General features: G+C 35.6%; 2 protein-coding genes across 18 annotated transcripts in view; both read left to right on the plus strand.

Annotated features, from left to right (window-relative positions):
* The window catches only part of LOC103028932 (zinc finger protein 664), a 59,020-nt gene extending 52,749 nt beyond the window's left edge, over positions 1-6,271 (plus strand). For 6 of the 7 annotated variants that reach the window (XM_049475591.1, XM_049475586.1, XM_049475588.1 and 3 more), the window contains exon 2: positions 3,681-6,271. In XM_049475591.1, the coding sequence (XP_049331548.1) occupies positions 3,791-5,020 (1,230 nt within the window). In that variant the 5' untranslated portion in view covers positions 3,681-3,790 and the 3' untranslated portion in view covers positions 5,021-6,271. Of the gene's footprint in view, positions 1-3,186; positions 3,311-3,680 lie in introns of those variants that run through there. The other variant, XM_015602705.3, reaches the window with a different exon arrangement.
* Positions 1-14,035, plus strand: part of LOC107197114 (zinc finger protein 239) — a 52,559-nt gene extending 38,524 nt beyond the window's left edge. For 5 of the 11 annotated variants that reach the window (XM_049475609.1, XM_049475612.1, XM_049475613.1 and 2 more), the window contains exon 2: positions 10,539-14,035. In XM_049475609.1, the coding sequence (XP_049331566.1) occupies positions 10,671-11,519 (849 nt within the window). In that variant the 5' untranslated portion in view covers positions 10,539-10,670 and the 3' untranslated portion in view covers positions 11,520-14,035. Of the gene's footprint in view, positions 1-2,969; positions 3,089-3,170; positions 3,311-8,935; positions 9,055-9,162; positions 9,307-10,538 lie in introns of those variants that run through there. The other 6 variants (XM_049475611.1, XM_049475610.1, XM_049475608.1 and 3 more) reach the window with 5 other exon arrangements.
* The last annotated feature ends 49 nt before the right edge of the window (positions 14,036-14,084 follow it).

A 14,084-nucleotide genomic window follows, 5' to 3' on the forward strand; every position in this document is an offset into this window, starting at 1 on the left:
CACTTTGAGCTGCATTTTTATGTATGAAAGGTGCTATATAAATAAAGTTTATTAGTATATTATTATTAATTGCTGAATAGTTGTGAGGTCACTGGGACAGTCGACCTTTGAAGAGAAGGCTATGTATCAATCGGCAGTAATATTTTTTAAACAGATTATAAATTATAGTTGCATTACATTTTATTAGATTTGTGTATTTTAAGAAAAATATGATACATGTAGAATTTGAAATATGTTTTCCTAGATTTTTACAACAAAAAATTAATTAGGCATCTTTGTACACATTGATATAAATGGTCTAACGGTGGATAAAAAAGAATACACTAGAGGGCGCCATCCTGTAAAGAATTGAAGGGAATTGAATTGAATTGAAGAATTGAATTGAAAAATAGAGATAAAGTCAAAAAATATTTTATATTGCATATTCTTGTGGTGTTTTACACAGAAATGGTTCTCTAGGAGTTTTGATACTATCCTACAATTTATAAACCCCTCTTAACAGCCTTCAGTCACCCACTAATCATATTTATATATTTTATTTAACTCTAAAATTAACTATGTTCTACAAATAACTGCACATTAATTTATACACATCTGCATAAATACATGTTACTACACTCACTACATCTACATCCTGAATATCACATGATCTATTATACATGCTTTTATATGGATTATAAAGAGTTAAATGTTATGTCAACTTACACTAACATTTCACTCTTTAACCCACCAGGCAATCTGATATGATGGGATATTCTTCGGTAGAACTGAAACAGAATATTTCAGTTATTTTCAGAATAACCGCTTTTGTATCGTATTCATTTGCACTTGTAATAGGTTAGTTGTGTCAATAATTAATCAAAAATATTACAAGTTAATATGAATAAACTAACTTAGTTAGCTGCAAAGCTAGCTAGCTTAACACTGGTTATCTGGCGCTTAGTACATTTAGTTTCTAAATGTATTCCATTATCAGGAGCCTTATTTTTTTTTAAAATGTTAATATTTAATGAATGAAAATGGAATAATATAGACATGAAGTGTATAGCCAAGTTGTTTATTATGATTCTGTAATTGGTAGCTAGCTAACGCTAACAGGCTAGTTCGTCTCATCACTGGAACCTTTTTAAACTGAAATAAAGTAAAGAAAATTTTTAATTTTTCATGTTCATCAGATCAGTAACTACAGTCAGCATGTACTGTACAATATTTTCTTCACACATTTTTGAAGATGATTTTTATATATTGATAACCAGATAAATTAGCCAGCTAGCTAGGTAGCATTAGCATTCTGTCAGCTGCTAGTTAGCCACTAATGCTGTGTGTGATAAAGCCAAAAACTGAGCACTAGCTAAATTCAAGGTTAAACTAGCTAGCTTTCCACCTAACGTAATCACTATTTAATAATATTAAATTAATATTTATGATGTATTATAAGCACAAGTGGACTGTTACAAGTGTAAATGAATGAATGAATACAAAAATGTATTTCCTCATTATTAATATTATTTAGCTGTGAGGTAAAGTTATTTATTCAGGAGGAGTGTGGAGTGTGTGTATAAATATTTAATCATATGGAAGAATATCCCATAATCTTAATTCTGTCGTTCTGTTACTTATGTGTACATAGATTATCTCATCATTTATCTCTTTATAGTCTATTTTAAAACTGTGTAAATAATAGATCATGTGATATTCAGCATGTAGATGCAGTGAGTAGAAAAAAACATATATGCAGATGTTCCACAGTGTGGGAATTAATGTGCAGTTATTTGTAGCATATAGAAGTTAATTTTGGAGTTAAATGTAGAGTATAATGAAATAAAGAGTATAGTGATGTGTGGGTTGGGGTTGCTGGTCAGTATCTGATGGCTGTTGAGAGGATGTTTATAATATATGAGAAACATTCAGGGCTCTTATGTTTAAAGGGGGGACTCTTATTCTGTAGTGTGTGCCTCTTTTTGCCATAATAGCACAATGGGGTAAGCAGTTAGAGGCGATGTAAGTTTTTTAAGCTCCTTATTTAAAATGTTTATTTAAAAATATATGGTATAAAACGGGGTTTTGGAGAATTTAATAGACTAAACAGTGTACTAAGGTCCTTGTGTTTAACTTACTTGTATTAGGTCAGTTGGGAGCAGGAATACGTGTTCACACAAAGAAAAAAAAAAAAGCCAATATACCGATTTTTAATGATGCTCAGTTAGCTAACTTTAGCTATCTCCACTACTGCATGTGTAGCTAATCTACATGATTTTACCAGTGCTGAAGCCTGTTACTAAATTATGCTCAGTCATCTCTGCATTGGGCCATTCTAATTGATTATTTCTTCAACTAATACTGAGAAATATGTATTTCTGTGTTTATCTGCAGAAACTGCTAGTGCTGCTGTCCATTTAGGTCAGTAAACACGTTTAAACCGTATGGCATGCTGTTGTCCTCAGGTAACAAACCACCTTATGGTTATTACACTATTCTTTTAATGTTTTTTTTTTTTTGCTAACATTCTTTTGTTTGTCAGAAAATGTCATAAAACGTAACAATTATTTATTTATTTTCTTTACTAAATAAAACTGTGATTTTTTTTTTCATTTGTCGCCTCCTGGCAACAATATGGATTAAGATATTAATATAATGATAAAATTCTCAACAGTGATAGTGTTTACATTTATCTAAAGTAATATTGAATCATTGTTGAATCAGCATACCTTTGATGTGCACAAATGAATACATTCTAACATCAGAGATCAGCACTGATTTGCTGCATATAATGATGTAAAATTAAACACTGATTCAGTGTAATTTCGTTTTCTTGGTTTAAAAAAAAAAAAACTTTAGTAAAATGATTCTAATGTTTGATGGATATGAAGTGTAAAACAAAGTAAGACTCATAACGCTGCAGGACTTTTATTTTGACAGCTGATTTCCAGCTATAACGCCATTGGCTCCTGAGCTGCAGTAGAGTGATGTGATTGGCTGACGGAGCTCCGGCGTCTGCAGCTGGGGATATTCAGTGCAGAAACAGCAGCAGCAAAAGACTGTTGGAGGTGCAGATGTTTCAGGGCTGTTGATTTGATGATCAGATCAGGTGATAAAGTCATTTTGATGCAGTATTGATTAAACATTGGTTGGACAGATGTTTGAATGAAGACTGTATTCTCTGTAGGTGAATAATGGAAGGGTGCTGCAGGTTTCCCCCGGTCTCCAGTAAAGTGGAGCAGCAGAAGATCCAGCTCTGATCAGCAGCAGCTCCACACCTCTGTACTCAGACTGATCTGCTGGAGGAACACCATCAGCTCACCTGCTGCAGGTATGGAGATGTTCCACTCTTCACACAAACACTGCTCTACATTTACTCTTAGACTCACATTCAGAACATCACACACAAGCAGCTTCACCCAGGAGCTGGAGGATCATCTTCTCCTACTCAAGAGAAGATGCTCAAGCACTAAAGGTCGTTCTTCCATTTGCCACGCAGAAAACATGTTTGGTAGCCTGAGCTCGGTGCACAAGTGTTTATAACTAAAAAAGTGATATAGGTATAGTTTTTTTCTTTAGGCTTTAAAAATGTGTTTCACATGTACGTAATATCTGTTCTAGTTGTCTAGCCTGTGATAAATTCCTCGTATACTCATATTTATGCTTTGTGCTAATTAGATTGAACTTGTATTATGTTCCAGAAATGAATACCATCCTGTTTCATCTGTCCTACCTGGATACAATTTAGCTTTAAAAATACAGATTCAGAAGATTTCACAAAGATATTAAGCTGCTGAACGAAGGGGAGAACATGGAATCCAGAGAAATCTCCAATACTCAGCCAACATCCTCTCCTACACCTAGCAGACAAATCCAGAACAGTACAGATAAGAAGGGAAGTTACCACTGTTCAGAATGTGGACAGAGTTTTACTCGACCAGATAATCTCCAGCGCCACCAAAGCATTCACACTGGAGAAAAACCATACCCCTGTTCAGAATGTGGGAATTGTTTCAGTCAGATGCGCCACCTCCAGCGCCACCAGCGTGTTCACACTGGAGAGAAACCGTATTACTGTGCAGTCTGTGGTAAGAGTTTTACTGCAGGGAGTACTCTCAAAGCGCACCAGCGCCTTCACATTGGAGAAAAAGTGTATTATTGCTATGAGTGTGGGACTAGTTTTACTGAACAGATTCATCTTAAAACATACCTGAGTTTTGACACAGAAGAGGAACCATATCACTGTTCAGACTGTGGGGAAAGTTTTATTCAGCCGAGTACTCTCGATCGACATCAGTGCATTCACTCTGATGAGACACTGTTTCAGTATTCAGACTGTGGGAGCAGTTATGATCAACAGGTTACTCCTCAAAAACACGAGTACATTTACACAGGAGAGAAACCGTATCAGTGCTTAGAGTGTGGAACGAGATTCAATCAACTGAATCATCTCAGAGCTCACCAGCGCATTCACACAGGAGAGAAACCGTATCACTGCTCAGAATGTGGGATGAGTTTTACTCAAAAGGGTGGTCTCCAAAGACACCAGCGCATTCACACTGGAGAGAAACCGTATTTCTGTTCAGAGTGTGGAAAACATTTCAGAAACCAGAGTAATTTGGAATCACACCAGCACATTCACACTGGTGAAAAACCCTATTATTGCTTAGAGTGTGGGAAGAGTTTTTCTACACAGAGTAATTTCAAGACACACCAGCGCATTCACACAGGAGAGAAACCGTATCACTGCTCAGTCTGTGGGAAGAGTTTTAATACACAAAGTAATCTCAAAACACATCTCCGCATTCACTCAGGAGAGAAACAGTTTCACTGTTTAGAGTGTGGGAAGAGTTTTACTCAACACATTAATCTCAAAACTCACCAACGCATTCACGCACCTAAAATCATTTCACATCCCCACCCAGATTTAACAAATTTCTTCCCTGTTATAGTGTTTAGATCGGACCCAAAAGATCCAGCCCAACCCGAAACCTGTACACAGTCTGTTCCACCCAAGCCTGATCCTGCAGCAACCAAATGATTACAGTGTGATTTGTTACTTTGCTATATTATGAACATTACACCATAGCTTTATATAAAATAAAATAAAAATAGCATAAAAAAAAGACTAGGCCTTCATCACAGACCATTTTCTTGGACCCAACCTGACAGGGCCTGAGAGAAGTTGTGGGAAATCTCAGTCCGACCTGGCCTGAGTTCGGGTTGGGCATCGGGTCAGGCTTGGGCAGAGAATATAAACTCTAACTTGTTTATAATATCGGGCTGCAACTAATGAATATTTTAGTAATCGTCTTATCTGGTGATTATTTTTTCGATTAGTCCATTAGTCAACAATTATTTCTGCCATGTCCTCCATCTCCAAAAACAATTAAAAAAAGCTGAGCATGAGATTTAAAAGGCACTTAAATGTCTAGATGTTGTTTAATTGTGAAAAGTATTGTTATTTAGTGACTAAATATGTAATCTGTTGTATTTAAGCACTTTTGGAAACACAGACTACGGTTGAGTTGAGTGTAAACTGTGTGAATGGGCCATTTACCCATCTTCCATTGCACTTCTGTTCCCAGCACTTTGTGTAATGCAGGACTGTTAAAAATTAACGATTAGTCGACAACTAAATTTATAATTGACAAATTTCTTTTATCGACATTGTCGATTATATCGACTAATCATTGCAGCCCTAGTTTATACCATAAGCAGTTTTTGTACCAATATGTGTTATGTGATTTGTCTTGTACATTTTAATTTAAGACTTGTGTAGAGTTAGACTTGTGTACTTATGAATTGTTTCCAGTTAATGTCAAATGTATTTATATTGTACTTTGCACAGCTGACTTTACAAAGTGGTATGAAGAAAAATCTGATCAAGAGAATGAAAGTGCATTTTCTGGTATTAGATTAGCGCTGGCTTTTTAATTAAACCAAAAAAAAATGTGTTTAAATAACACTGACAAATGTACATGATAACCATGCTTGTGTTGGAAGCACAGGTGGAATTTGCGCTCCGCTTTTACCTATCCGTGCTACCATCACTGTGGTGGTTTGCCCGAGCACTTGTATTGAACCCACAATTTGTTATCGATAGTCGATTGATGAGCCACCACTGCGTGCAATCAGAGATGTTTTTTGCATACCAATGAAAACTCTTTTGTGTGTGCAGCCATATTGTCAATGCATGTTATATGAAACACTATTTAACGAAGGATGGGAGTCTGTATGTTGTCTTTATTGTTATATAAATTTGTCATTAAATGAGTTACATGAAATTAAATTATAATGATTTATTTCTCACAGAGATTAAACATTGCTAGTGGAGATTAGGATGGTGTATTGCAAGCCAGAAAATGTAATTGTAGACATGTTATACCTAGATAGATTTGTGTATTTTAAGAAAACTATTTAAACTATCAAATTTGAGACACATATTCTTATTTTTTACAGCAACCTATCAGTTCCTATCACCTCTTAACACTGATAAACAATCGGGATAGTGCCAAAAATGTTTGCCTGTATAATATAAAATACGAAAATATTGCCTGTTTTTGTGAAGTTTCACCCAAAAATATGTATTTTAAATTGTAATGGTCATTGCTTTGCTGGTTACCAAACAAGTTTTGAGTGTACTGGTTAGAGTGTGGGTTCTTCAGGAGTGTTATCTATACTTTTCTTGCACTTTATAACCCCCTCTTATCAGCCCTCAATCACCCACTAATCAGATTTATATATTTTATTTATCTCTAAAATTAACTGCTCATTTCTACAAATAACTTCACATTAATTCCCACACTGTGGAACATCTGCATATATAAATAATTGTACACTCACTACATCTACAAGCTGAATAGCACATAATCTATTCTACACATAGTTTAATAATAGATTATAAAGAGGTATACTTTATGTAAAATAAATTACACTTAAAACCACCAGACAATATGGTAATATGAAACATTTTTATGTAGAATTTGAACAGAATATTTCAGTTTATGAAATTAAGAGTATATTTCTGTATTTCTGAGCTCCACACTCCTCCTGAAAAAATAAACTTTACCTCACAGCTAGACTTTAGCACATCTGAGCTAAATAATATTGATGTGAAAATAAACTTTTCTATAGTATATATTTACCTTGTAATAGGTTAGTTGTGCTAATAATTAATCATAAATAATAAATATAAAATGTTAATATTATTAAATTAGCAAATATCGATGTGAAAATAAACTTTTCTATAGTATATATTTACCTTGTAATAGGTTAGTTGTGCTAATAATTAATCATAAATAATAAATATAAAATGTTAATATTATTAAATTAGCAGTAAAGTTAGCTGAAAAGCTACTTAACGTTAGCTAGCTTGAATTTAGCTAAAGTTTAGTTTGTGATATTATTCTAATTAAATTTGGTTCTAAATGTATTATGTGATCAGGAGCCTTATTTTCTCAGAAATGTTAATATTTAATTAATGAAAATGAAATAATATAGACATGAAGTGTATAGCCAAGTCCTTTATTATGACTCTGTAATCGGTAGCTAGCTAACGCTAACAGGCTAGTTAGTCTCAGCACTGAAACTTTTTTAATTTGAAATAAAGTAAAGAAAGTTTTAAAGTGAATGATTTCTAACTTCATGTTCATCAGATCAGTAACTACAGTCAGCAAGTACTGTACAATATTCTCCTCATACATTTTTTAAGATGATTTTTATATATTGATAACCAGATAAATTAGCCAGTTAGCTAGGTAGTTCTGTCAGCTGCTAGTTAGCCACCAACGCCGTGTGTGTTCTTAAAAATTTTTTGTCATAAAAATAAAAAAAGTCATATTTTGTTAATGTTACACAAATACAACATTGTATTGTTTAGCACTATTTACACACCATTCTCTTATTTTATTCAAAAAGATGATGTCCCTGACATACTGTAATTTTTTTACCCCAAAATATTTAATCCAGCTGATAAAAGGTGAAATGATACTTGTTACTGACTGATTTAGGTATTTTAGAGAGGATAATATATATAAGGAGGAGTAAGAAGGAGTTCATATTGTTTTGACTTTGTACATTAAAACTTACATTAAGACTTAATTATTTTAAAAAAATAGCTTATTTAATATTAATAACTTATAAACCTTACAATAAAGTGTGGAGAGAGATCATTTTTTCTTAACCTTTAATTTATGCCAATGTAAAAAGAGTTAATTTCGGGTAATTTTGGAGAATTTCTATTAGTCTGAATGTTATCACAGTGTATGGGACAGTTTAAATTATGTAGTAAACTAAAAATCATCAAACATTGAGTTGTTTTTCAATGGATATAAACGACATACAGGATAGTTTTTACAATATGGTACAGCTCTGGGGAAACAAAATAAGATACCACTTAAAAAAATGATGAGTTTCTTTGATTTTACCAAATTGAAAAAAAATCTGGAATATAATCAAGAGGAAGTTTGATAATAACAAGCCATCAAACCACCAAACTGAACTGCTTGAATTTTTGCACCAGGATTATTCCACCAAATATTGATTATTTCTGAACTCTCAAAACTTTATGAATATGAACTTGTTGTTTTCTTTGCATTATTTGAGGTCTGAAAGCTCTGCATCTTTTTTTTGTTATTTCAGCCGTTTCTCATTTTCTGCAAATAAATGCTCTAAATGATGATATTTTTATTTGGAATTTAGGAGAAATTATGTGTGTAGTTTAAAGCCTAAAATAATACATTTTACTCAAACATGAACCTATAAATAGAAGATTCAGAAAGTCGTTCCATTTTTTCCCCAGAGCTGTAATTATATTGAGTTTATGTTTAGAGTTTGATGGACAGACAGAAAGTGTGAAGCAAGGTGTTTAAGCCTCATAGCGCTGCAGGACTTTTATTTTGTCTGCTGGTTTTCAGCTGTAACGCCATTGGCTCCTGAGCTGCAGTGGAGTGATGTGATTGGCTGAGTTCCGGGGTTCTGCAGCTGCGGGTCTTTAGTGCAGAAACAGCAGCAGCAGCAGACTGTTGGAGGTTCAGGTGATTCAGGGCTGTTGATTGGATGTGATCAGATCAGGTGATAAAGTCATTGTGATGCAGTATTGATTGAACATGTTCTAATAGTTAGAGCGCGGGTTGAACAGATGTTTGCTGCTGTTTAAAATGAAGACTGTATTCTCTGTAGGTGAATAATGGAAGGGTGCTGCAGGTTTCCCCCGGTCTCCAGTAAAGTGGAGCAGCAGAAGATCCAGCTCTGATCAGCAGCAGCTCCACACCTCTGTACTCAGACTGATCTGCTGGAGGAACACCATCAGCTCACCTGCTGCAGGTATGGAGATGTTCCACTCTTCACACAAACACTGCTCTGCATTTACTCTTAGACTCACATTCAGAACATCACACACAAGCAGCTTCATCCAGGAGCTGGAGGATCATCTTCTCCTAGTTATCTCTGTTCAACACTTTCATTCTGCTTTATTTAAGATGAACAGGAGATTTAGGGGCTACTGATAAACCCTGACTGTTGCTTTATTGAGGGAATAATTCTCCTGTCTGCTGGATTAAAGGATTAAATTGAGCTGCTAAATGTTTTGTATACAATGTAAATAGTCAGTGTTAATTTATATTCCCTCAAAATTACTTAACACACAGCCATTAATGTTAAAACAGCAAGCAATAAAACTGGTTACACCCTTTTTCAAAAATGGCCAAATTGTGCCCAAAGTGTCAATATTTTGTGTGGCCATCATTATTTTCCAGCACTGCCTTTAATCTCTTCGCCATGGTTTTTACTAGAGCTTCACAGTTTGCCACTGGTAGATGTTAGAGATCTTGCACTCTTCCATTTTCTGTTTGAAGATGTCCCACAGAGGCTCAATAGGGTTCAGGTGTGGAGACATGCCTGGCCAATTCCATCATTTTCAACCTCAATTTCTTTAGCAAGGCATCTTGGGGGTGTGTGTTGGGGTCGTTATCATGTTGGAAAACTGTCCTTAAGCTGCTCGTCTTCAGTGAACTGTTTGCAGGCTTTTTTGTGCATCAGCTTCAGAAGAGGCCCCCTTCTGGGACGATAGCTATGCCGACCAGTTTGGTACACTGTGCAGAGTGTGGTCTAAGCAGTCTGACAGGCTTAACCCTGTCCCTTTAAACCTCTGCAGCAATGCTGGCAGCACTCATAGGTCTGTTATCAAAAGCCAACCTCTGGATATGACGCTGAGCTTGTAAACACTACTTCTTTTGGTTGACCATGGCAAGGCCTGTTCTGAGTGGAAACCTTTTGTGATTCCTGTAAATGTCCCATCTCTAAACTTTATTGTATAAGCTATAAAGTGATTTAGTGATGTTACTTCTGAAATGGGCTCACTTATCTCCTTTGGTAATGTAATTCATGCTTGTAGCAGCTCAATTAATGCAGTGCATAAGAAACCTCTCTGTCTATTATAAAATTTAGTTTCATCCCTGAATTGTCTAATTTCATCATTTCCACTTTAACCTCCAAACTGGGATTATCTTGCATTTTTCTGAATTGAGCTGAAGTTTTCTTTTCTTTGTTTTTTCCAGAAATAAGTGCCATCGTGTTCCGAATTTTCTTCTGCTTCTGGTGTCAGCTGTCCTACCTAGAGACAATTTAGCTTCACAAATACAGATTCAGAAGATTTCACAAATATTGAGCTGCTGAACAAAGGGGAGAACATGGAATACATACTAATCTTAAATACTCAGCCAACATCCTCTCCTACACCTAGCAGACAAAAGCAGAAAAGCACAGACAAGAAAACTCTCCACTGTTCAGACTGTGGGAAAAGTTTTAATTTTCAGAGTACTCTTCAGCGCCACCAACGCATTCACACTGGAGAGAAACCGTATCACTGTTCAGAATGTGGAAAGAGCTTTAATCAGCAGAATGATCTCAATGCACACCAGCGCATTCACACTGGAGTGAAACCATATCAGTGCTCAGACTGTGGAAAGAGTTTCAATCAACCGAATAATCTCCGAGCACACCAGCGCATTCACACTGGGGAAAAACCATTTCAGTGCTCAGAGTGTGGAAAGAGTTTTAATCATCCGAATACTCTTCTGTGCCACCAGCGTGTTCACACTGGAGAGAAACCGTATCACTGCTCAGACTGTGGGAAGAGTTTTGCAGCAGGGAGTAGTCTCAAAGCTCACCAGCGCATTCACACTGGAGTGAAACCATATCAGTGTTCAGAGTGTGGGAAGAGTTTTGCTCGTCACGGGAGTCTCCAGCAACATCTGCGCATTCACACCGGAGAGAAACCGTATCAGTGTGCAGAGTGTGGGAAGAGTTTTAAGTGCCAGGGTGGTCTCTATTGTCACCAGCGTATTCACACTGGAGAGAAACCATTTCACTGTTCTGAGTGTGGGAAGAGTTTTACTCAGCAGAGTACTCTCCAGCAACACCAACGTGTTCACACTGGAGTAAAACCGTATCACTGCTCAGACTGTGGGGAGAGTTTTACTCAACAGAGTCGTCTCTATAGACACCAGCTAACTCACACTGGAGAGAAACCATGTTAATGCTCAGAGAGAAAAGCTTCAGGCATTTAAATACAATGGTAAGACACAAGTGAGAGCAGTCATGGAAATATGCATTTACATATCACGCTAAACACCAAGTAACACCAACACCTTCCAGAGACAGAGACACAGGGAGTAAATGAACTCAAAACGTACATTTATTAGGAAAAATTGAAAAATCAGCACCCAAAAGAAACTTAAAGATAATAACGGCCCAGTGCGGCTCTAGTCGCTTAACTTTAGTATCTCCTAGGTCCGTGTTGCCTCTGCACTTCGCAATGTGTATGTATACTGTACATTTATATATTATTTATGACTATAACCTACTTTGGTTTAAGCTGGGAACTTTTCGGGTTCCACAGTTAGGCCTGTGAAAAGGAATGGAAAGTTTATTGTCTGTTTATTGTACGATATTATGTTATCATTATATTAGTGCCATTTAATGTTCTTAAAATGTTATCAATATCGTTTATTGCAATAATTTCTGGGACAACATATCATTTGCAAAAAATTGTTATAATGGCAGGCCTAGACAAGACAGGTCTATTGAGCCATTGGTGCCTCTCCAAAGTATTGTCAATCTGGTCAAAATTCAACAGAAATGAAGAATTTAATTCCACCATGCAAGGAGTTAAGTGCTGAATGTTAAAGACCTGTACATAATTCCTATGAAACAAAATGCACAAGCATTGCTCAAAGCCGAACACGCCTATGTGAATATATGAGCAGGCATATTTTCTTTAACTTCGCTTCGATTTTCGCCTTCCGATCATAGGTATTGTCACGTAGTGTCTGTGGAGTTTACTCAGCTTCCATGTACACGACTAGGGTTGCCTGCCACCTTTCAGAAATGAAAATAAGGGACACCCACCAAATAAATAGATAATTACAAATATATGTCATATTATATATTCAAAGGTTCACACTCACTCTGACCTCACTGTAATCGTCAATAACGTGCCTATCAAATCACTGCAAGTTGTTAAAACCTTGGATTTATTCTTAATTCATCACTTACATTCGAGCTCCAGATCGGGTCGATCTCTAATGCTAACCATACACTAGGCTTCAAAAAAACACTCTCTGAAAGTCTAAAGTTTGACCCCATCTCACATCTAAAGACTCGTCACAGAGTCACAGATTTTTTTAGTCAGAGACTAAGATTTTGCAAAGACTGGGAATCTTGCATGGTCACTATATGCAAGACTGCTTCAAGATTCTTTAAAGTATCAGTCTGTATTATTTAGTTTCTAAACTGAAAGCAGAAGCATTTCTGAGTGGAGAAGAATATGGATAAAATATTTAGTTTAATGGTACCAGTGTGCTGAAACCACCATCCCTGCTTATCCTAATAATATATTAATTCTAAAAAGTAGTGCATTGGAGTTCTTCTTCTTCTGGTCACGTCAGACGTCTTTACATACTTACGTCACACGTACAGCCTCTAAAAGAGGATCCGGCTCAGTTTTACTGAACGCGAACGGTTGGTGAAGCAACGGGGACTTCAGAAGAGGAAACTCAGAGCTCAGTAGCTCCTCCATTCACCCATAGTAAAACCAAAGAAACGAAGGAGTGAAGTTTCTGACCCATTCTAACCAGAGAGGGCCCTAAATCACCCAAATCCCAAAATGTATGGACATCAGATTTAATATACAATGAACAATACTGATAATAAATCGCTTATAAACAAAATACTAAGTCATACACTCATAAATGTTTTGCTGTTTGCCATAAACAAAAACTCTTTTACCTCTCACTATTCCTTTATGTCCATGTGTTACGATTTTGTAAATAGTTTTTTGTCCCTTCAGTGTACAGTGACCTTTGGTTTGTGAATGGCTTTATACAAATTTAAATTATTATTATATGATTTTTTGTTTTAGATTGTTTTTTGTACATTTTAAGTAAAGATTTGTGCAGATCACATTTAATTTCATAGCGCTTCACTCAGCTAATAAAAAAGCAGCTTTACTGAAATATTTACAGAAAGTCCTATGAATAGTATTTCGTATCTATTTATTGGTGTTATATTAAAACTGGAAAATGTACTATGTGTAAAACTTATGTATGTTTTTTTTCCAATACCAATAAAAATCTGATTTAAGAAAAAAAGTCTATTTAGAATTAAAATGGTCAGTGTTTTGCCTTGTACTGGTACACATGTTCCTAATTTACTGGGTTCTCCAGTACTCCTCATTTATATTTATACCGCCCCTATTAACAGCCTTTAATAACCCATTATTCACTCTTAATCTACCAGATACTGACCAACTAACCAGCGTGATACCGTGCGTGATAACTCTAAAATCTCTAAAAATAAAAAATCCCCTCTAAAATTAACATATACACATATTAATACATAGCTGCACATTAATTTACACACTGTGAAACATTGCAATATTATCAATAATGTGGAAATAACCCTTTGAATAGTATTAATTTACACCTGTAATACTCCAGTTGTGCTAATAATTAGAAATATTACATTAATTTTACAAAACTAACTGGAGAGTTATCTATCTCAACACTGAATATTATCTAGCGCTTAGTTGTTTTTGGCTTTGT

Source organism: Astyanax mexicanus, chromosome 3 (genome assembly GCF_023375975.1).
Source record: "Astyanax mexicanus isolate ESR-SI-001 chromosome 3, AstMex3_surface, whole genome shotgun sequence".
In the NCBI taxonomy this organism is placed as follows: Eukaryota; Metazoa; Chordata; class Actinopteri; order Characiformes; family Acestrorhamphidae; genus Astyanax; species Astyanax mexicanus.